At 36.9% G+C, this 23191-nt stretch overlaps 1 protein-coding gene across 6 annotated transcripts in view; it reads left to right on the top strand.

The window, feature by feature from the left end:
* Positions 1-23191, top strand: part of LOC123314392 (CUGBP Elav-like family member 1) — a 746764-nt gene that overhangs the window by 617253 nt on the left and 106320 nt on the right. For all 6 annotated transcript variants that reach the window (XM_044899671.1, XM_044899672.1, XM_044899670.1 and 3 more), the window contains one exon: positions 22450-22498. In XM_044899671.1, coding sequence (XP_044755606.1) covers positions 22450-22498 — 49 coding nt within the window. The remainder of the gene's footprint in view (positions 1-22449; positions 22499-23191) is intronic.

Raw genomic sequence — 23191 nt, forward strand, 5'->3', positions numbered from 1 at the left:
GGAAAGGAATTTCTGGAATCACTGAGGAACTGGATAAAGTTCACGAAAAACCTCCTGAGCAGGATAATGCAGAATCTGGAGAAAGAGATTGAGAAGAAGATGCAGCAAATTATTAAGAATATTCAATGGCTGATAAGACGATAAAGAACAATCTCATAATCGTCGAAGGATTGAGAGCCCGCAGACCAGAACTCGAAGAACTGATTGAAGTGAAGAGACCGAATGTCATAGCTCTTCAAGAAACAAGACTTAACCTCAACGTTCGTATAGCATTTCCCAAATACGATATCTACAGAAATGATAGACCTAACAGCACAGGTGGCGTTGCTATACTGTCAAGAAGGAATATCGATCACCATTTCGACCAAATATTGAATGGTCAAGAAGTTGAAGCAATATCGATTATTATGAATACCAATCGAGGACAAGTGAAGATTATTTCAACTTATACATCACCGGATAAGGACATGCTGGAAGAGGATCTAAAAATGCTACTAGAAGGAAGACACCCGAAAATCATAATTGGTGATCTTAACTGCAAATCGCAGGAATGGAACAGTAGGGTACAACAATACAGTAGGACAATAATCCCGTTTTTCCCCTTTTTTCCTGCCTTATCTTTAAGTCGAATAGTTGAAAATTTGTACCAAAGATGATCTGTATTCTCTTTATGAACATCTTGTTAACACGAAAACTGTCGGGTGTAATTAAATTGCCGAAAACGCCTCATCAAATTCGACATCGATAAGTTGTCGATAGATTGTCGATCGATCATAGTACCACTGCTGGTATGTTAGGAACAAACCAATCTACAAGGATTTGGAATGGGAAGCAGTTAAGAACCTACCACCGAAGACCGAGAGATCAGTTAAGGATTTTAAGTAACCAAAGAAGAGCTTAACCTATAAAAGCTATAGGCAGCATACAATTATCACCACGACTATGATCGTGTGAGAGTCCAGAAACCATAAGAGCAACCGGTTAATATTCAAAATGCCCGGAACCTATTAAGAAGCAGTTTAGGGTTTTTAGTGGGTCTCGAGCTCAGGAGGGTGAGAATCCTCACACTTGTTTCCCCTCAGGAGAGGGTATGTTCGTCTGTCTCGCAGATTTTTCCCCTGCTACACCAAAAAAAAATGAAAGCGCTAGGCTAACTCTTTTCGAATTTCGCGATTTGCAGATATTTATGTCAGAAGTCAGCACAAATTTAACACAAATTTTTCAGAAAAAAATTGCTTGGCAACGTTTCTTCACTTCTCCGAGAAATATGGAAACAAGACCGCAAAAATACGTAGGTACCTCAGTGGATACATCTTCAGCACAATCTATTATATTTCAGAAGTTAAAACCGATAGGTCCTCGTCATTTTGTCGAATCTTCTGAGAACCGCATATAAAATAAAATAAAGAAAAAATTTCAATGGCGCATAAACTGCGGGGGCCACTTCACACACATCCGCAACCTTGATTTTCAAAGCATGTAGTCGTCGTGCGTATATCTCTGCTTGGGCCCTTGAAGGTAGCGAAAAGTTGGAAGCACTAATTCTGAAACTATGTCAAATATTAAGTGCCTAATTAGTGGCTATTAGTGCTGTGTAAATCTTCGACAGCACCATTGTAGTTTTTGAGAAATTGACTATTCAAGTTTTTGGTGCTGACTTCACGCTCAGCAGCAACATTTTCAAATAACCATGAAATTAGTATACTTATATTTAGTGCCTATTATTGCTTCAGGAACTAACGGAAAAGAATCAACGGTTTTCATAATATCAGAGTGAATTTCTTTTTTTTTTATTTAAAATTCTTGTGCTTCGACTGCTTAGAGTAATTAGCACAGGCCACTATTTACAAAGTTGGAGTTACATGTGAGATTATATGCTATATCTTTTGGGTGTATACTTTATATTAATGAGAGTTAGTACCTGATCTATATCTTATAATAAAGTTTGATTTCTTTGAGGAAGTTAAGTGTCTTTTCTAGTTCTTTGTTGTTATTTCCCAACGCAACTTCTATCCGCGCATTCACTCCGCACTCATGCCGTTTTTCCTGAAATTTTGCTCACTCACTTATTACGTGTTTAACTGTCACTCGTGTTTCACATAGGTCGCACTGTGGAGGTTCTTCTCTTGAAAGCATCTTCACGCTTATCTACACCTCCTTTTGACTAGGTGTAGATAAACTACACCTCCTCTACACTGGTGTAAATCCAATCAGCAAACGAATACTAAAATCGAGTGTAGAAAAGTGCCACACTTTTTATGCAAACGAAAGGACTTTTTATTTTATCGTATTTTTTATGACTTGTCTTATATAGCAATTATTATTTGAAATTAAAATGTTTGGCTCAACTTGCGGTATAAGAGAAAATACCACCTAGACGAGAATCGGCCAATCCACAAATTTTCAAAGAAAAATCTTACTCGGTTACCTAACACAGTGCGTGAAACACCCTATATATTAGGGTTATATAGGAACAAACGACTATCGTTATGGTCCTTTTGAGGATGTTGGCATTCTTAATTAGCGACATAAGTTTATAAGACAAAAAAATGAAATTTTGGTGGTCTATCGTTGTCCAAAAGTATTACAGAAATTTCCGATTCACTTTGAAGAACTAGTCAATCAAAAAATGGCCGCGCAGCATGAAGCATTTCAAATAGCAGCAAGACTGGGGTGAAATCCGAAAAATCGGAATAGAGTACAAGGAGTACTTGCTACATATTTTCCATACGTTCAATCTTCCTGAACTGAGAGGCACGTATTTGGTTAAGGGATGTAGATTCAGAAAAGTTAGAGGGAAAGATAACAAGAAAACTCGAAAAGTTGGAATCACCCACATTCTCTTCGATTCTATTGCTATCGTTATTCCGACAAAATATGTAGATTTCTTTCAAACTTCTGCCTTTAAGGAGTGATTCCAGTTCTAACTTTTCGATGTTCATGAAGTTCTATTCATTGTAGCCAAGAAATTTCGGCAGAGGTGAGAAAATAAAATGGGAATATATTTATTATATGAGCAAAAGTTAGCTCATTCTGTCAGGAACTTTCAGAAAGTTATCACTACCACACGAAATGTTTGTAACACACTGTGATTGATATTTCAGTCGAAATAATAAAATACATTCATGTGATACAGGCAATTTAAACGATAGGGTATTCTAAAAAAATCCCAGGGAATGTATAAACGTATATTATCCAACGACCATTTTCAACAACCGATAAATATCATTCCTGCGGATGAATAATAGCCGTAATATGCGAGTATAATACTGAAATTTATCTGACATTGTGCAAGTATTATTCCTAAAATGTCTCGCCTCATTCTCAATAATATCTGTAATTTTAAAATTTCAATACTCGCTGCGGCAATTTCTTACATTTCAATATTGCTACACAGGGTGTATCTAAATAGGAGGTACGAACGAGGTGGGGAGCAATTTTAAGAAAAAAGTCCCATTTACATGGGATCGCAAACGTTTGGTTTTCGAGATGCAGGATGTTGAAGTTTTTGAATTGGTATCAAAGCAAGTTGTGAAAACACATTCTTGATCGGAATTACCGAGTTTGATTTGGTATGTCAAAACTAACAATTAATTCATTCATCACAGCTTACTAACTGAATTTTTAGAGTTCAGTATAACAACAGAGCTTCTCTTTTCATTTTTTCAAAAGGTACATTGGCTCACCAATGGAAACCATGGGACAGTGTTCTAGAAAAAAATAGAAGAAAATATCACCCTGCACATTTGCTATGGGAATTGACATGTCATATGGTGTACTATCAATTTATTTTATTTATGCCTTTCAGTTGAATATCTTATGGAGTGCAGACACTATAAGAGAAAAACCCAAGGATATGCGGATATCGAGAAAATGTATTTTCCTTATAAATTTCTCTAAATCGCTAAATCCGACAACAGCATTCTCAAACGGATTTCAGAATATAAAATGTCATGATTCTTCAACCTTCAACCATTCTTTGATTCAATCTTTTCTAGGGTTTTTATTGATAACTGTACTGTGATAGCTGGCATTATGAGAAGTTGATTTTTAAATGAATCGAAAAAAAAAATTTTATTAATCTTTTTGAGTTGATTGAATCAACACTGACTCTTGGTTTTATGAACTGTTAGGAATGAAAAGATTTCATTTCTCAATCATTTGAATATTTTCCACCTTAACCTAACAATATTGTGATATTGGTTTGAATCACATCAGGTTCACATTACGTAGTATATACTTCGTTTTTTATCGTTGATTTCTATTCATTTGAAGTCAAAATTCACTTAAATTCATCATATTGCAACACTAGGAGGTCAGATTCATAACGCAAGTGAAATATTATATGTTTTCTACAAAAAACCTGCAGAAATTAACAGAAGTTATGTTGAATCAACAAAATTGTAGGTCTGTAAAAAATATTTTTCTAGAGTTTGGTTACTGTCATATATTATCTACAGAATATATCTAGATATGTTTGTTATTCTTTTGAAATTCAATTGGCATTGGAGGTTGAAATTCCATTTCAATTAGTGTTTTTTTCAGACCTGAAAATTTGCATCTATAAAATTGTACTTTATTTAGCAATATCTAACATCTTCTTATCGTTCAAATTTTTGTTATTCCAAATTGATTAGGTATTTCATTTTAAATATCGCTATGAAAATGTTTATTTTTCTACTGAAGCATGTTGTTTTAATTAGAAACTGTACCTGTTACTTTTATATATGTATTGTTATATTGAATGACTTTCCGAAAATATTGTTTATTGATTATTGAGCTGATTTACAAAAGAAGAAATTAAGCAGAAGTACACGGAATATGAAAACTTTTATGAAACACTAATAAAAAACGAACTTATTATGCCACCCTTGGGTTTACTGATTATGGACCATACCATTCATATTCGGCGTATTATTTCATAAACAAAAATATTGGGTAAATAGTTCTAATGTACCTACATATTTGGTTTGATCTCTTTTCGTTCTGATTCATCTGAAAATTAAAAAAAAATTAATATATTCTCGATTAATTTAATATTCCGGCGTACGAAGGCGTAGGAGGGCCAAATAATATTTTTAAAATATTTTCCGTCCCATTCCGACTTCAAAGTAGGAATTTAACTAAATTGCGACTCGGAATTCTATTTAGTTCCGAACTTGTACAGGGTATTCTAAGACGAAGTAGATCGCTTCCTAAAATATAATAGGTACAGTTTGCATTTCTAGAAAGATTCATATTCATATAGATAATACTAGGTTTTCCCACATTCATGACGAATAGATGATTATGTACACAGGGTGTACATTAATCATATTTGAGTTTTCTTCTATGCGAGGTCCTAACAATGACATGTAAGGACATGGATCTTTTTTTATATATGGTAGGTATATTCCAGATGTATTACGAAACAACTTCTTCCTCTTATGTACAAGATACTCGTAATGCTATCTCAATGGACAGTGTAATGATGTAATGGGTGTCATGTACACCCGGTGTTTTTTATGTTTCTTTAGATTTCTTACATGAAGAGGTCGTTACAACGGTAAGAAAACCTCATATAGTCTGCTCTATGATGAATTGGTTAATTTAAAAATATACTGAGAATTTCGTGAGAGGATTCAGATTTCAAAACATAAACACGTTGTTCTTCAATAAATATTGAACCTTATGTATTTTATCGAGAAAAGTGTCATTAGATGTATGTTTTTGAATAATTATGAATTAATGGTCGTAGACAGGTAGTCTCCCCCTCACCCTAGTACTGAAATCGACTAAATTTTTGTGCTAGTAATCATAAAATAACATTGAGCTCCCAGGCCCCTTAAAATAAAGGCTACGCCAATGTAAGGATTTTATGTATACAGAAGGATCTTGGATATATTTTCTGCGTTTTTCTCAAAACTACAGAGTGAGAAGCATATAGAGCTTGTTTGAAATTACCGCTCCAATAAAGAAAACAGAAGACCATCCAAGAACCATGTGTACATAATAGTCCTTACCGATTTTCATTATATCGTGTCCTACAAATGGAAAACTGGTTTTAATGAAACATTCTGTATATCAAGAAATCACCGAAGCCTTCATGCAACAGCCTGTATATGATTTTCATAACATTAATACATTATCTACACATGATTTCATCATGCAAGGAGAGTTGAATAATATCAAAGAACATCCATCATAAATGTACGAACACACGAAATGAATGAATTTCAGTAAGTATTCATTAAAACAGAAACACATTGTATTACGAAACCAAAACATCTCTTCAATCCCTCTGTATATGGAGAAATAATTTATGTCGTCGTTGAACACCCTGTGCATCTAGCCTCAGTCGGAGTTTAATAAAATTCCGAGATTGAAGGCGGAATTTAGTTAAATTCCGCGTTTAAAGTAGGAATTTAGCGAAAAATATCTTGAAAATATTATGTGGCTCTTCTACGCCTTCGTATCGAAGGCACTCATGAACTTTTGCTTCCTATAAAATGCTTCTTAAATTTTTACTTAAAGCATTGTGTATTGAAAATGAAAACATATTTATTAGTAACAACTTTAACAATCCGGGTACATATACCCTGGTTGTCACAACATAGTGTGAGAAGTGAGATTTTTAAATAAATAACTGCTCGCGTGGTGAACACTTGTGTAAAACAGACTGTTCAGCCTCAATGTTCTCACAATGATATTCATAGAAACATACTGATGGCGCTTGGGGTGGTATATGCACTGAAACGAACATAAACTTCTGAAACATTAGTGGGGCTTTTGATAATATCCTATTTGTCTTGCCGATTCTCTTTCTTCTGAACACAACTGATTTTCCTCATCTCATTAAGTCTAGATGTCTGTTATATGCTGATGATACAAAAATATACATAGAACAATAATCAGTTGCAGCGGGACCTCTATATTGTAACGCAATGGACGGAGGACTGGTTGCTTCCACTCAACAGTGACAAGTTTTGTGTCCTGCATATGGGTAGGAGTAATCCACGTATGGCATACACGCTTGTTGACAGACCCGTTGCCGTTGCTGAGACGCAGAAAGATTTGGGTTTGATTGTTACTTTTAACTTGAACTGGTCTGATTATATCTCGTCTGTCTGTGCGAGAGCTAAAGAGAATCGTTTACACAAACCATAAATTATTTAGTAGGTATGTGTAGCATTCAAACAATGAGATTGCTTTACGAGAACTATGTGAGACGAATTATGGAATATGCCTGACCAGCCTGGTGGATTTCTTCCCAAGGTGATAAAAGAACTTGTTGGAATCAGTCCAGAGATGGTGTACCAGAATTCCATTTGCCTCCCAAAATCTACCTGACCATGTGACCAGACTACAAATGTTTTTTTCTTTTGAGTCTATAGGTTTTTTTCACCTCAAATCTGTAATTTGTATTAATAATAATATGATATTAATACTAATATAATAATCTAATCGAAGCGATTAATACCTACCCTTGTTCAGCACTGAGCTACTCATTCGGTATCATCTCTTGGACTACCACCGATTTAGCAGCCTTAAAAAAAAAATAAGGACGATGCTGACGAAACACAATAAATATCACCACAAAAGCTCGATAGAAAGGACAGAGCTGAGACGACACCTTGGGAGTAGAGAAATTGTTGATTTATACGTCCGTACGTCTCAGGAAACTGAAGGAAATATTTCCTGAACAAGGCTGCTTCGACAGAACTCCATCGATTAGTTTGTGTTGCTGATAGTTCTACTCCGTTTACTACAACAGGACCACTTGAAAACCGCCAAGCACTCAGCAGAATGCAGAAACTGATTGGCAAATATTTGCATGGAAGGCACCCGAACGAGGTCAACCATGATTACTTTGACATATCTGCGTCGAACTACTGGTTGACTTCCAGAAGGTTGTTTCCCGAGACAGAGGACTTCATCCTCACCATCCAAAATCAGGTGATTCCAACAACGAATTACATGAAATATATCGCCAAGGATGCCTCAGTGGCAGACGATAGCTGTCGTTATGGCTGTTCGACACATGAAACTATCCAGCACATCACCAGGGGATGTCAGAAGTTCGCGGGCACGGAGTATAAGAACAGACATGATGCTGTTGCCAAGATTCTTCACCAAGAATTATTAAAAAAATACCAACTTCTAAGGACAAAAATGGTTTCCTATTACAATTACCATCCGGATGCTGTATTGGAAAATGATCATCACAAGCTCTACTGGGATCGCACGGTTCTCACAAAACGGAAAATAACTCACAATAAACCTGATCTCATATTGTTGAATAAGGATGAGAACATGGTATTTTGCGCAGAAGCGTTCAAATTGTTCTGACGTGACGTGGGAATGCACGTACAACGTCACGTCAGACTAGTTCGAACGCTTCCGCGCAAAATCCTTAGAACATAGAATATCAGGAAGGAGCTTTTTCGAATAAATGTGACGGGAATTGTGCGACGGAAACGGCCATATTGGTCTTCCAAATTTTAATTTTAAAAGTGGCAGACTTGGAAGTCAAATGATTCTGTTATCTGTGATCAAATGAACAAAGTGATGTTTTAACTTAATTTTGGTAATTTGGATTCTTGAAATTTACTGGAAATAAGGATTTTGGATATTGTAGCGTGAATAATTCATAGGTAGGTGATTTTTTTAAGCTGAATATCAGGTATTAATTATGAGTTCCTGAATTTCATGACATATAACAAGGTTATCTCATGACAATAACACTCCATGGGCGTAGGTGATGTTAAGTCATAGACCTTAATACCATTAAGTATCTAGCCTAGCAGTGTTAGGCGGGGTGAATTTCCGCTTTGATTATCAATTTGAACGAGCTTGAAAAAGCTTCTGACTTTACGTCAGTGCTTTCCTAATTTTTTTGATTAATCCGAATCAACTGACTATTGAAGTTAGTTTTTTGGAAACTTCATTGTCCTACGTCACTGTTGAAACGGAAATATATGTCGGCCATATTTCTCCTCCATTCCGGTCAAATTGAAATGAGCAATATGCTCCTTCCTGTTATTCTATATTCTAAGGCAAAATCCCATGTTAGATTTATGAAATATGCGCATTATGACGTGGGACTACATCACGTCAGAGTAATCTGTAGGCACCTTAACTCAACAAGGTATTGGTTGCCCTTAACGACAGGATGTAAGTCAACCTACATCCCTAGGGAAATAAAAATCTGAAATTATTATGAGTAACTTTAGTTTTTGATTTCAATCACATATTATAAAAATAGGAACAAACATGCGGTGGTATTAATTGAAATGAATATTGATGGTACATTTTTTGCAATTATTCATATTATTAACAAAATTCGGAAACAGGTTGTCTCGTTTCTTCTCGATGTTTATTACATTTTCTGACTCCCCAGATCCTTCATTTCCAACCAATATTTCTGTCACTGTTGAAGCAGTGCAAGAGACTCTTTGCTGCGTCTCATTGGATAAAATTTTATTCGCTACTTTTTTATTGTTGAGGCTCTCAGCTAAGTAACTTTCCGCGGATTTCCATCCACCATGTCGCTTGATAGCTAATACACCAACTCCAGTATTTGCTAATATATTGCCAAAGTTCTTCTGAAAAAGTGTCCAGTATACATTTTGAAGTTCTCAAACTTTAGAAATTTCGAAATTTTACGAAAACGTATTTTTTCCGACAGGCTGGTTTAAGAACTTTCCATTATGATATCGCTTAAACAGGCGCGGATTAGTAGTAGTCATGTGGGATCTTAATTCAATGTACTTTTGAATTATTCAGAAACTTGAGTTTGGTCACTTTTTGTCACTGTGAATGTACGTGACATTCAATTTTTGGAGTCAGGAATTATGACTTCTTGACTTATTTTAACATTGTCCATTTTCATTTCACAGATTTCCTTACACGGCGTGTCCCAGCAACTCCTATTACCATTACGACCTTCATCAATAAGTATACATCATCGGGGGCTTCAAGCATGAACTGATTCACATCCTCCCTGTTGAACACATACTCGAAGTTTTGGATACTTAAAAACGAGCTTAGAAATATCTATATTTTCCTCTATAAAAACAGTGAACTTCAACATCGAATATTCACACCATAATCTTGATGGAGACTTCAGTGAAGCACTCTTCTCGTGGAAATACGCCAAATATAAAGTTTCTAAGACTTCAGATTTATATGCGGCTTCATACTTTTTTTTCGACTTTTCCGGTAGTAGAGATAAACAAGCCATATTTGCTGATTCGTCTATATCTGAAACATCCATTTTGTCCACACAGAATCAAACAACATGATTTCTTCAAACTTCAAACTTTTGATTAATGAAAACTGCTTATGTTGCTCTAGCTAACGGTTCACGGCTGCCGCGGATGCCATAATTTAATGAGAATGCTAAACTTAGGTTTAGTTTCGAGTATTTGCTATGTTAGTTTCTTCTGTCTTTAGCTGGCTAAACTCAAGTGTAACCACAGCCCATCGGCTAAAAATGTGGACAAGCTATTAGAAAAGAAGAAAAATATTGGCAAGGCTGGAGGGGCGAAAATTTTCGGCAATTAAAAAATGTAAAGAAATAGTAATATAATCAAAATATCGATGCAATGCATTTTCTTTATGAATTTCACATATTTTTAATAGCAGAAAAGCATTCTGTTCAGTAGTTGAGAATGAACATATATTTGTTTCTACTATGTCTCAACGCATTCTTTGTAGCGAATCTAAAAATCTAAACGCCTGATGACAAAATTCGAGACGAACATGCTATTTTGAGTGTAAGTCAAAAATGTTGAGTCAATGATCATGATTTCATTAATAAATGGTGTCACTGGAGCATTGGTAAGGTTGCTCAAAACAGACTCAATAAGGGTGATGCGAAAAATGAATTCAAGGTTCGTAGATTGTTCAGCCTAATCAAGTATAAGTTGGAGTTACATAGGCTGAGTGAGGTGATATAGGTGAGGGTGTTCTACAAGCTCTATGACAAACTTTGACAGGTGGTAGCTGTGCTTATTCTGAACATTTTTTTTCTATGCACATATATAATAATAATAATAATAAAGGTCTTTATTTCCAACAAATAGAAATCCCAAGGGGAAGTTCACCCAGAGGTGTTCTACCACTTATCCCTTGTTACAGTTGAACAATTTGGGCATAAACCATTTATAAAGATATAATAAAAAACAAAAATGAAAAATACATTTCTGAGCATACTCGATAGTTCTACACTTATCCTCGGAGACTAATTTTTTAAAAACAATTCAGAGACGGCCAAGGAAGTAATTTTTTATGTCAATCCGGAATCGATTTTTGGTGAGCTGTTTCAGGTGTTCAGGTATATTGTTGTACAGTCTATAAATATTATATCTGAAACTTCTTTGAAAGGTAGATGTTCTGTGCTGGGGACATGACAGTAAATTCCTATATCTTATATTGACATTATGAACATCAGCTCTATACCTTAACTTACTAAAGAGATAGGGTGGACATCTCTTGACTACTATTTTGTGATAAGTACAGACAGCATAACATTCGAAACGAAACTTCATTGGCAGCCAACCCAATTCCTTCAGCTTGTGAGATACGTGATCAAACTTTCTGATACCAAAGATGAACCTCACGCAACTGTTCTGAACACGTTGAATTCTGCTGAGAGTCTCCTGGTCCAGGCAGAAAGCATAGACAGTAGAGCAGTAGTTAAACTTTGACAGAACCAAAGACTCACAAAGCAGTTTTTTTGTGTCGACCGGTAAGTAGGATCTATGAGGGAACATCATTCTAAGAGCCCCATAAGCACCACAAATTACCTTCTCAATATGTTCCCGGAACCGCAGTGACTCGTCCAAAATCAAACCTAAGTCCCGCGCACTTTCAACGAAATCGATAACACAACCAGAAATAGAAGGCTTGAGCTTATTCTTGACAAGCTGTTTATCGTTTCTGGAGCCAAAAGCAAGTGCATATGATTTCCGCGCATTCAAAATCAAACCATGCTTCCTCGCCACGTCACACAAACTACCCAAATCCTCATTAAGCATAATTTCCGCAGCTGTCAACTCATCAATGTAGAAATCCAAGAAGAGTTGGAAGTCATCGGCATACATGTGAACCTTGCAGTGATGAATGAACTTTATGAATCGGCATGTGTAAACTATGAACAGTAAAGGCCCAAAAATTGAACCCTGCGGGACTCCACTGGCTACGAGCCTGGACCCAGACAGTCTACCACCCAGCTTCACAAATTGTGAGCGCCCACCGAGATAAGACTCGAAAAGAGCAAGAGCCGGCCCAACCACTCCACAAGACTTCAACAAGGCCAGGAGAATGTCATGCCTCACAGTATCAAAAGCTCTACTGAAATCGAGCAAAATTAAAGCTGCACACTTGGAGTCATCGAGAGCCTGCAGGATGTCATCGGTAACATCAAGAAGAGGGCCAGTTGTGCTATAGCCTGGTCGAAAACCAGACTGAACATCGGGAATTATATTATTACTTTCAAGATAATCCTGAAACTGATCCGACATTATCTTCTCCATTAATTTGGACAATCCTGGCAGAATACTTATAGGCCTAAGATCAGACAATCCCATAGGATCTTTATTCTTTGGAATAGGTGTAACAAGAGCACACTTCCAAGCGGTGGGGAATTTGGAGTTCAACAGGATGCTGTTGAAAATGTTGACAATGTATGGGAGGATATATGGGCAACAGATCTTAATAAATGAGATAGAAATGTTATCACAACCTGGCGCACCATTTTTAGATCTTTTTAGATAGTTAAATACTGTTTCTTCATCCACCAGCCGAAAGTTGAACCACCCTGTACATATAGGATTATTTTTATAATCATCAATAACCGAAGGGTCACTAATGCCAGCTGAGAAATTCAGGAAGTGATCATTTACTACATCTGGATCAGGAAACTTGCCTTCAATACCAACATGCGAATTATCCGATATCCCCAAAGACCTAAGTTCCCTCCACTGATTTTTACTCGAAGTATTCATTGCAACATGCCCACAATATTCACGCTTCTTTTGCGTTATTGTTCTGTTCACCGCATTCCTCAGACGTTTATACGCGTTCCACGACTCTTCCGTCCTGACTCTCCTATACGTGCCCCACGCCCTATCCCTACTCCTCATCATCCCTCCAATCTCGTCAGTCAACCACGGCGCGCGCCTCTTCGAAATTCGAATCGTTCTCAAAGGAAAATGTTTATCAAACAATTCTGACAAAGTCTTCGAAAAAAGATCAACCTTCGCATCTACATCGTCAGTATAAAGTATTCTCCATAGATCAGAATTAATCAAATCATCGAACAATAATTGTTCGTTAAAATATCGAACATCCCTTATCTGGAAATTCGCGGCTCAACTCGAGGCTTCACAACCCCCAACCTACAACCGATGCACAAATGAAAAGAAAAATCTGAAGGACAAGTAAAAGTGGAATCAATGGCAGCCCCACCACTGCACAGAATGACATCAATAAGAGTTTTAGAGGAAGCTGTTATATGAGTGGGTTCCCGAATTAGTTGTTTGATACCTATGGAAGAAAGCATAGTGCTGAAATACTTCACAGAAGGTGAATTTTTCTCAAGGAAATTAATGTTCACATCACCAACACAGATAACAATTGGACAAAGTAATAAACAGTAATTTAAACTAGTCTCAAGGGCATCAACAAAAAACCTGTATGGTATTTGTGGCGGATTGTATACAACACCGACAATAAAATATTTACCCTTATGCCTAATTTTTATGAATAGTTGTTCAACATTAGAAGTATTGGGCACATCAATAATTTCGAACTGAAGTTTACTATTTACATACATCAAAACCCCACCACCCCTAGCCCCTGTATTTCTGTCTCGTCTAACTACATCATAATTGGATAACCTTAAATTACAAGAATCTACAGAATTATTCAACCATGTCTCCGAAAGGCCTAAAACATCAAATTTATTCTGCTCGTTGAAAAGTTTTAATTCGCCCAATTTAGGCAGTAAAGACTGCACATTCACATGACCCAAAGTAAACATAAACCCACAAAACAAATTCGCTAAAAAGCAATAGGTGCTCTGAGATACGGCCCGAGAAACAAACTATAAAAAAAAATAAAATACAGAAACAAATCAAACACCAGGAATAAGTTTTTCAATATTCGATCCAGACCTGATGAAAACTGCGCCACTGGAGGTCCACACATTGTTGAAACCATATCTTTCCGAAGATTCCCGGACTAATTTCGATCTTAAATGGGTCAGGTCCTCTTTCATTACAATTCGTGTTCCCTTCAAAAATTTCTTTCTTCCATAAACGACATTTTTGAAATTAACGTCCCTGAAAGTAACGACAATATGTCGAGATTTTTCTTCATCCTTTCTTCCAATTCGGTAAACACTGGTAATCTCATCAACAATCGAAATATTTAATTTATCAGTGAAAATATTCTTGACCTGGGTCAACACATCCTCATGTTGTGTTTCCTTAACACCGATAAGACGTATGTTGTTATTTTTCAACTTCTGTTCGAGAACGTCGACTTTTTTTTCCATTTCCTCTCGGAATGTATCATCACAAATATTATTCGCCTTTCCAGCATTGGTTTTCAGTAGTTCGATTTCAGCCTCCAAAGTTATTATTTTGGTCTCGAAAGCATTGAATTTTTCTGCGAAACATCTTGATATCGAGTTAATTATGGCATTAGATATCTTCTTTACTACATTGTCAGACTTCAGAGCCTCAAGCAGCGATTTCTCGAATTCGGTTTTTTGCCTGGTCGACATCACGTGAAATTATTTCAACTATTTATGATTATTATTCGACACTATAAAATATTTATTATTACGGTGCTATCACAAAAGAATTGATGTTCCAAGACGTATCAGTCAGAGCACATTCAAGCGCGTATTAACACACCAGCGATCATGTGTTGAATGATCCGATTTTTTTTGTTTAGAAGATATAAGCATTTGAAAAATCATATTTTTTATGTCCAAATCATAATAATCAATGAAAATTTTGGGACCATCAAAATTGTTCAAAGTGTCCACCTTCTACTCGGCGGATTAGATTTGGGTCGTTTCGTATTTGGTTTGGTGCATCTATCAATTGTTAATGAGATAAGATTTCAACATGATAAAGAAGCTCCTTCATGTGACCCCATAAATAAAAATCTGAGGGATTTAGATTAGGTGAACGAGATGGCCATTGTATTGGTCCTCCTTGACCTACACATTTATTCGGGAAATGTTCATTCAGCCAACTGACTACTCGTCTCCCTCTATGTGGTGGTGCACCATCGTGCTGATACCACATATTTCCAACAATGTTGAGCTGTAAGTTATCAATGGAGTCAAAAAGGTTGTGCTCCAGAAAATTTGCATTCAAACGATCATTTATTACATAAAAACACTTAAACGTTCCTGACATCGTCTTTGTCTAATGACATATATGGATTCTGCAGCGGCCATACAGGTTCATTATGGTTATTGTTGATACCATCCTCAGTGAAACAAGTGTCAAATGAATTATTAGAATAACGACAATTACCATATCAACCGACATTTTCTGTCGGCCTACTTAATCAAAACATGAAAAAAACTTTTTCAAATGCTTGTAACTCCTAAACGAAAACGAATCGTGTTCATAGGAACAAAAATGGTCGACAGAAGCACATCTACCATCTGTCAAAGTTTGTCATAGAGCTTGTAGAACACCCTGAATTGCATTCCATGCACAACATGCTTTTCTGATTCTTGGCTGTTGTCGCAATAGTTCTTTTTGTCCTCCAAATAAGTTTCTGCATACTCTTACTATTCCTTTGCTCATACGAAGATCTTTCGCTACACAATGAGCGAGAGAGTATTCCTCAGAAACGGTAAAGAGGTGAAGATGTACTTCCTGTGTGACGCTGAACCGTGCAACGCGTGTCTCACCATAGCAATCTATAAACTTCTGGTAATCGCTGCTATCTTGCATCGGAACTTCTGCAAGACGTACTTCTTCTTCGTTCTGCGTGTACGGCGCTAATCGATTGAAATCGACGACCTACGGTTTTCCTCTGGGGAGCTTCCTTATCCTGTAAACTACATCATTTATCCACTTGATAACTTCATACGGTCCCTCCCACTGTCTCTGCAGCTTAGGAAAAAAACCTTTCCTCGTTTGTGGATTATGTAGCCACACCAGATCTCCAGCGGTGAATCCACCTTCAATAGCCTTGATGTCGTAGCGCATTTTCATTCGGTCACTTGCTTGCTGCATTTGATTGCGCAACTTCTCATGACTGTAATCCAGCTTGTTCCTTAATTTACTAACGTAGTCCTCCCCAGCTACGTCTTCTTCAGGCTTACATCAAAACTCCAGGTCGCAGGGCAGTCTTACTTCTCGGCCGAACATTATACTGAATGGAGTTTCCTTGGTAGATTTTTGAACCGAAGATCTTTATGCCATGGTCAATAGATGTAAATATTCATCCCAGTCCCGCAGGTGATCAGAAACTACTTTGGCTGGATGTTTTCCCATGGTCCGATTTATTCGTTCAACCATGCCGTCTGCTTGTGGATGAAAAGGTGTAGTCCTTTATGAACTTTTTAGGGTTTTCACTCCCAATCTCTGAAACAAAATCAATTAAAAATGAAATCAACGATTTGCTCCTGCGTAAATTCTTGCACTAATTTGTCAGGAGCAAATTAACTAGAAAAAATTGTTGCCTGACAATGAACTCAAAATAAATAACGTTGAAATTATAATTCTGTAACGTTTCGGAGTCTATATCAGACTCCTTCATCAGACGAAAAATCTATTTTTTAGAAAATCTTCTGAGTTGTGGTTTTTGTTTGACATTAACTGTCAACACACACAAACATATTTCAACCCCTTCCAACTTATAAAGGCAGAAATGCAACCGCTTTAGTTCGCCCTTCTGTCGGTGCGATTACTTTGGGGCACTAGAGTCGAGTCGTGTTACTATAGAAATCAAAAATGATATCTTTGATAGAAATCCTACATAGATTTTCAATCTATGAAATACTGTTCTGATGACTGTTTGATGATTCTATATCATATTCGTTCAAAAAATAATACCATTGAGTTTGAATACGACCGAGTTGAATACCCAAAGTTCATACAAAACCAAGCGTTATTTTTATGAAAATCCTACTAATTTAAGATGAAGTACAATTTTGCAACTGAGTACCTACTTATTTATGGATGTATTTTCAGTATTTGAAAACTCAACATTCCTTCAACAAATTTTTCTCGAAAATGGTTTACCAGAAGAAACAGAGAGTTTACCGAAGAGAAGACTTCGAATATCCAGTCAACAGGAGCAATTACATGAATACCTATATTTCATTTCTGGTTTAATGTAATAGTTATGTCGTTATATTCCTAACCAATATCATTTTCTGCAGAACAACTCCTTAGAGATATGGTTTAAGGGTCAATAAAAATTCCGCTCCTTCCTAAACTGCTCTTATTTTATTTTCCAATAATTTGTACTTGAATACTTTTACAATCACGATTCATTTTTCAATCAACAAATTTGTCATCAATTTATCGGTACCTAATGTAGTATCTTTAGTTTTGTTGCAAATGAATGAAATAGTTTCATTTGTGAATTACAAGTAAGACGACGCAAAGTCTACTGGGGTTCAAAAAATCGAATGAATAGGTTTTGGCGTGCCACCTACGACCGATGCCGCAGAGCAGTAGTTCCGATTTCCGTCGGTGCGATTTTGGAGCAGCGCTGTTGTAGTGCCTAGAAATCATAGATTACAAACAGTGTCAATACATTTAGTACGGGAGTCGGACTTCTTCTCGTTTGGTATTTCTATGCATATTTGGATCAATTTACTAAAGAAGGAACTGTCATCCGGTAATTTCAAAATTAAATGAATCAACGTTTCTTTGCAGTCTTTGTTTCTGTGTGTTGACAGTTAATGTCAAACAAAAACCACAACTCAGAAGATTTTCTAAAAAATAGATTTTTTCTACAAGCGTGCGCGTTCAACCCTTTTCCCGCACGCATTCCAAGTTGCAAAGAGTCACTTTCCCGAAAGGTGCGGGAAAAACGCCTGCTATTTCTTTCCCGCACGCATTTGCGGGAATAATTATATAAATTAATCAAATGAGATATGATATGTTTCGTGAAATGGATACTTTTATATATTTCAAGCGCTTGTAGAAAAAATATTGTTCCTAACTCTTGCGGAAAGTGTCTTGCCCGCACTCAACTGCTTACCCGAACTCTGCTTCGCATCGTTCGGGCAACGGCAGTTTCGTGCGGGCAAGTATCACTTTCCGCACTTGATAGGAAAATAACTATTTCGTCTGATGAAGGAGTCTGATATAGACTCCGAAACGTTACAGAATTATAATTTCAACGTTATTTATTTTGAGTTCATTGTCAGGCAACAATTTTTTTCTAGTTAATTTGCTCCTGACAAATAAGTGCAAGAATTTACGCTGGAGCAAATCGTTGATTTCATTTTTTATTGATTTTGTTTCAGAGATTGGGAGTGAAAACCCTAAAAAGTTTATGAAGAGATGCAGAATCCTCCCAGAATAAATTTCAATCGATAGGTGTAGTCCTTGTTTTGTGAATTTCTAATTTCCTGCATACTTCTTGGAATAACTTCGATTCAAAATTTTGGCCTTGATCACAGTGCAGCTTTAGATGTATTCCAAATCTGCAGAAGGATTCGTTGACCAATTTATCAGCTACCGTACTTGCCTTTTGATTAGGAATACCGTAGCATTCCACCCATTTTGTGAAATAATCCATCGCTACCAAAATGTACTTGTTTCCATGGGGATTCGACCTTATATTGCTTCATTGGTGCTTTTCCTTTACCATAAGGTCCGTAAGCAGCAGCACAAACCTTGCATCTTCTACACCAATCTTTAACGTCCCTACAATTTAGCCAATATAATCGCGGCCTAACTTTTTTCAACGTCTACATAAGTTATCCCGAAATGTCCACCTGAAGTTCCATTATGTAGTCTGGTCAGAATGTCTGTCACACGGCTCTTCGGCACAATCAACTTAAGTCTCTGCTCAGTTCCATTTTCATTTTTCCAGCAACGGTTCAGAAGACCTCCATCAATCTTCAACTTTTCCCATTGTGCCCAATACGACTTTATATTCTGGCTCAGTCTGGATACTTCTTCCCAAGTAGGTCGTCTACCGCTCTTCTTCCAACTCAGGATTACTTTCAAATCGTCATCTTCCTCTTGTGCTTTTTGAATTTCTTCAGGTAGCCAGTCGTCTCCGATTGCGGTGGTCCGCCTTAAATCTATCCTTTCTTCCAGGAGCGAACAATGGCTGGAATTCTGGAGACACCCAATGGTTTTGGTCGAGCCAGTTTCTACCACAGAGACTCCTTTTAGTTTCCCAGCTGTAGCTCTTTCAAATTCCGTACGATTTCGCTGGAAATGCTTTTTATTTTTGCAGTTCCAGCACACAGTATCCTTTTTCCTAGCAAGCGATATTCTGCGGACTTCTTCTCTAACAATCTCCTCTAACAATCTCCTCAATAGATTGGTCTGTATCTTGCTCTTGTCTTACACGAAGGTGCCCTCTATGCGACGCTTGCTTCGCTACCTCAATTTCCAAAGCCTGGGCTAAGGCATCATCTATGCTTCTAGGACGTGCTAGTCTCAGGGCTTGTTGTATTTCATTATCCTTTATCCCATCCACAAATGTTTGGATTGATAGCTGTTCCAGGAAGCTATTAGGAGCAGATGGATAAGCCAGCCTGACTTATTTTGCCACATCAGCTTGAAACTCCTGGAGATTTTCCACTGTTTTCCGCACTCGGTTCTCTATTTGTGCATGGTAAACTTGTTGTAGATGAGCATCGCCATCATTTTCCGCTTTCGATGTGCTGTAAGGTGATGAAGCCAGAATATCTGTTCTATTTGACATTGTTTTCAAAGAATCTATCAATGTGGAATGATGTTCAATTATTCCTGCCATTTCTTCAAACTTTCTGTTAAGCTTGTCAAACTTTTCATCAATTTCGTCAAATTTTTCACTTAGGTACTATATTGAATCTCTCGTCCACTTTAATCGAATTTATGGTTTTCAGTTTCTCATCCAATTTATCTATAAGTTGACTCAGCACATCATTACAATTTTCCCTAATCTGGTCCATTTTCTCATTCAATTTCTCGTCAATTTTCTCATTTAATCGTTTAGAATCTTCTTCCATTTGCTCATTCAACTTACAGGAGTTCTCGTCAATTTCCTCATTCAATCTTCTAGAATTTTCTTCCATTTGGACCATTTGTTCAGCTTACGAGCGTTTTCGTCCATTTTCTCATTCATTTTTGGAGAATTTTATTCCATTCTTTCGTTCATCTTACTGAAAAAATCCATTACCGCTTAAGTCTCCATCGCGTTCTGTAATCTTATGGTCACATGAATTCCAAATAACCGAAAATATTTCTTCAATTCGAGCGATGTTGAACCTCACACCTGTCACCAATGTAACGTTTTCTTCGCTCAATTAAAACGTCCGACTGATTAAAATTATTTATTTACACTTAATACACTTATAACTCACAAACTAGCTATGTCACTACTATTTATTTCCACTAGTCACTTGCACTGTGAACTATACTGTACTGAACTACCTGCTCCTCCGCTGGGCTTATATAGGCGCCATAAACATATCCGTGCCATTCGCGATCCTTCAAGAAGGTAGCGGCCGCAGTCCTCCCAGAATTAAGCTGCCGCCAGGACCGGCCTGGCTACAATATCAAGAAGATTAGCAACATTTATTCATTTTTGTTGAGTTTCGACCGGCTATCCGGTGAAGGAGGACTGTTGAGGCCAAGGAATGATGGGAGCTCTATGATTTCAGATGTCACTGTGTCAAACTGAAAAGTTTTACGTGTTGTGTTTTGTGGTTTTGACATTTGATTTATCTTATTATCAATTTAAAGTGAAGAACAACGTGATAATAATTTTCAGATGGAGGAAAAGGTTTATTTAAGGACATTGTTAGATTAATTTGAACATGTTAACTGTCTGCCGTTTAGTTTGATTGTTCCTTTGTTTGTTATTGACCTGCTTGTGCAATAAGCAGAATTGTGTCCTTATACTCTCTGTTTTCCACAATAATTAGGGTAGGCAGGAAGATATCGCTTAGTGATATGCCCATACTTTTGCACTACCAAATGTAACCAACTATGTATGACATTGTTATGGCAATAAAGATTTATTATTATTCTTATAATATTAGATTTTAACCTGGTCGTTCTCTATTATTTCCTGCGGGACGTATTGTAGTCCAATAACTTTGTCGCCTCGAAGTATGGGGTAGTATGCCTCAAATCCGGTAGTTCTGATTTTTTGCAGACGTGTTTATGATGTTGGCCTTGTGAATAATCCTAGTTTGTGACCTCGAGCGCCGAACGCAAGTTTGTCAAAAATCGATAAAACTACAAAAATATCATTTTTTTCGAATTTTAGCAATTATAACCCCGAAGGACTAGTTTTTTGAAAAAAACTACTTCAGAACGTCTTCGAAGACTACTCAATTTGCTATAATATGATACTAGAATTGTCTCTGTAGACCCAATAGTTTCCAAGATTCACGACCGTTTGAATCGCTTACCCCTAAATGTCCCTCTTGGCTATGTACCAGTTAGACTCAAGTTTCACCCAAAAATCATCTCCTTTGTACCGGTACCGCTTAACGGAAACTTAGCTTACTGACATTTGGCAACGCTGTAAGATTATTGAATTGTTGGTAGGTACGCTAGACCTACTTGATGATTCAAATAGAAGAAATTCTTTATCTGTTTCTATGATTATCAATATCTCAATTGGCTTGTTGCCCATCTTGCAGTGCCATTTGAACTCAAAAACTACAAAATATCTGATCCCAGTCCCAGCATGGGATTGTGTTTTATATGTAAGGAGACTTTAAGTGAAGGTGAAGTACGCCAGGTGAAGGTATGAGGTGTAAAGGTTCTTCTAATGAGGAAGCAGATAAATGAAAATTCCTGTGTGTCATCTGAAATATTACTATATTTGAAATCGTACAATATTTGAATGTACTTCCATGAAACATAAAAGAAGAACACAGAAAATGGCGGCAACTCGTTCATTGTTAGGTTGAAGAAAGTTCTCTAAAAGCCTGTTGACAGTGTTGATAGACATTCAGCAAATTGTTGAATTTGCCTCTATCAATATCTAATTCATGGATCCTTCAGAGTATCATAAAATATATCTCCATATAATATAGAAAACCCTCGAATAAGTTACTTCGTAGCACAGAACAGTAGATACAGATATTTTCAAAGCTCTGCAGACCTCCGAGAAATATCTCCGCCAAGTTTTTATTCAGAAGTAGAGCGCCAAAGTTCGATGCCGACTTGAATCGTGAATACGACCCCTTTTCATGTTAATGATCCATTAGACTGATGACGTTCCTTTCTGTTTCAGATGCACCACCCCATTCAGATGAAACCTGCCGACAGCGAGAATAGAAACGGTAAGTTGACAATCTTGAATAGAGGGAATGCTACTAATTTAGACTTTCAGTGATGGAGGCTTATCCACGTTTTGTAATAGGGTTTCTTTCTGTGAAAATTCGTTAACTGTAGAGCCTAATTCGAAACGATGGATATACCGAGTGGCCCACCCCAGATGTTGCGCTCATTTGAAAATCTTTTCTTGTGGTGTGTGTAGGCACAATTCAGAATTATTGTCATATATACAGGGTATTCGAAAACAAAGATGTTGACCAATTTTACACTTTTTTAAATGTAACACCCTGTATTTGACCACAAAAATGGAATGGCAAGCTCAAATTTGGATGAGTTTCTTCATATCACTTTATACCTCAGAAGCACCCGTTACGGGATAATGGCGAAAAATTGGAAATTTTTCAAATAGCAATTAATGAAGAAACTAGTTACGCTAGCGATACAGACAGTATTTTTTCGAGTAGACAAGTTGGCTAGCCCTACATATAATAAAAAATTTCAACTCTGGAATATACAGAGTGATCATAATTAATTCTCAAACATCAACTACAAATAATTGTCAAAATCTTTTTTATTTCAAATGGCACATCCGGTATTGCTATATCTCGTCTAGGCCACCCGGTAAATAAGTCAGATAAGTGACCTTTAAGGCCTGCCGCAGACATGTAACTTTTCAGTTGCGCAACAGTTTGATTGCA

Source organism: Coccinella septempunctata, chromosome 5 (assembly GCF_907165205.1).
Source record: "Coccinella septempunctata chromosome 5, icCocSept1.1, whole genome shotgun sequence".
Classification (NCBI taxonomy): domain Eukaryota; kingdom Metazoa; phylum Arthropoda; class Insecta; order Coleoptera; family Coccinellidae; genus Coccinella; species Coccinella septempunctata.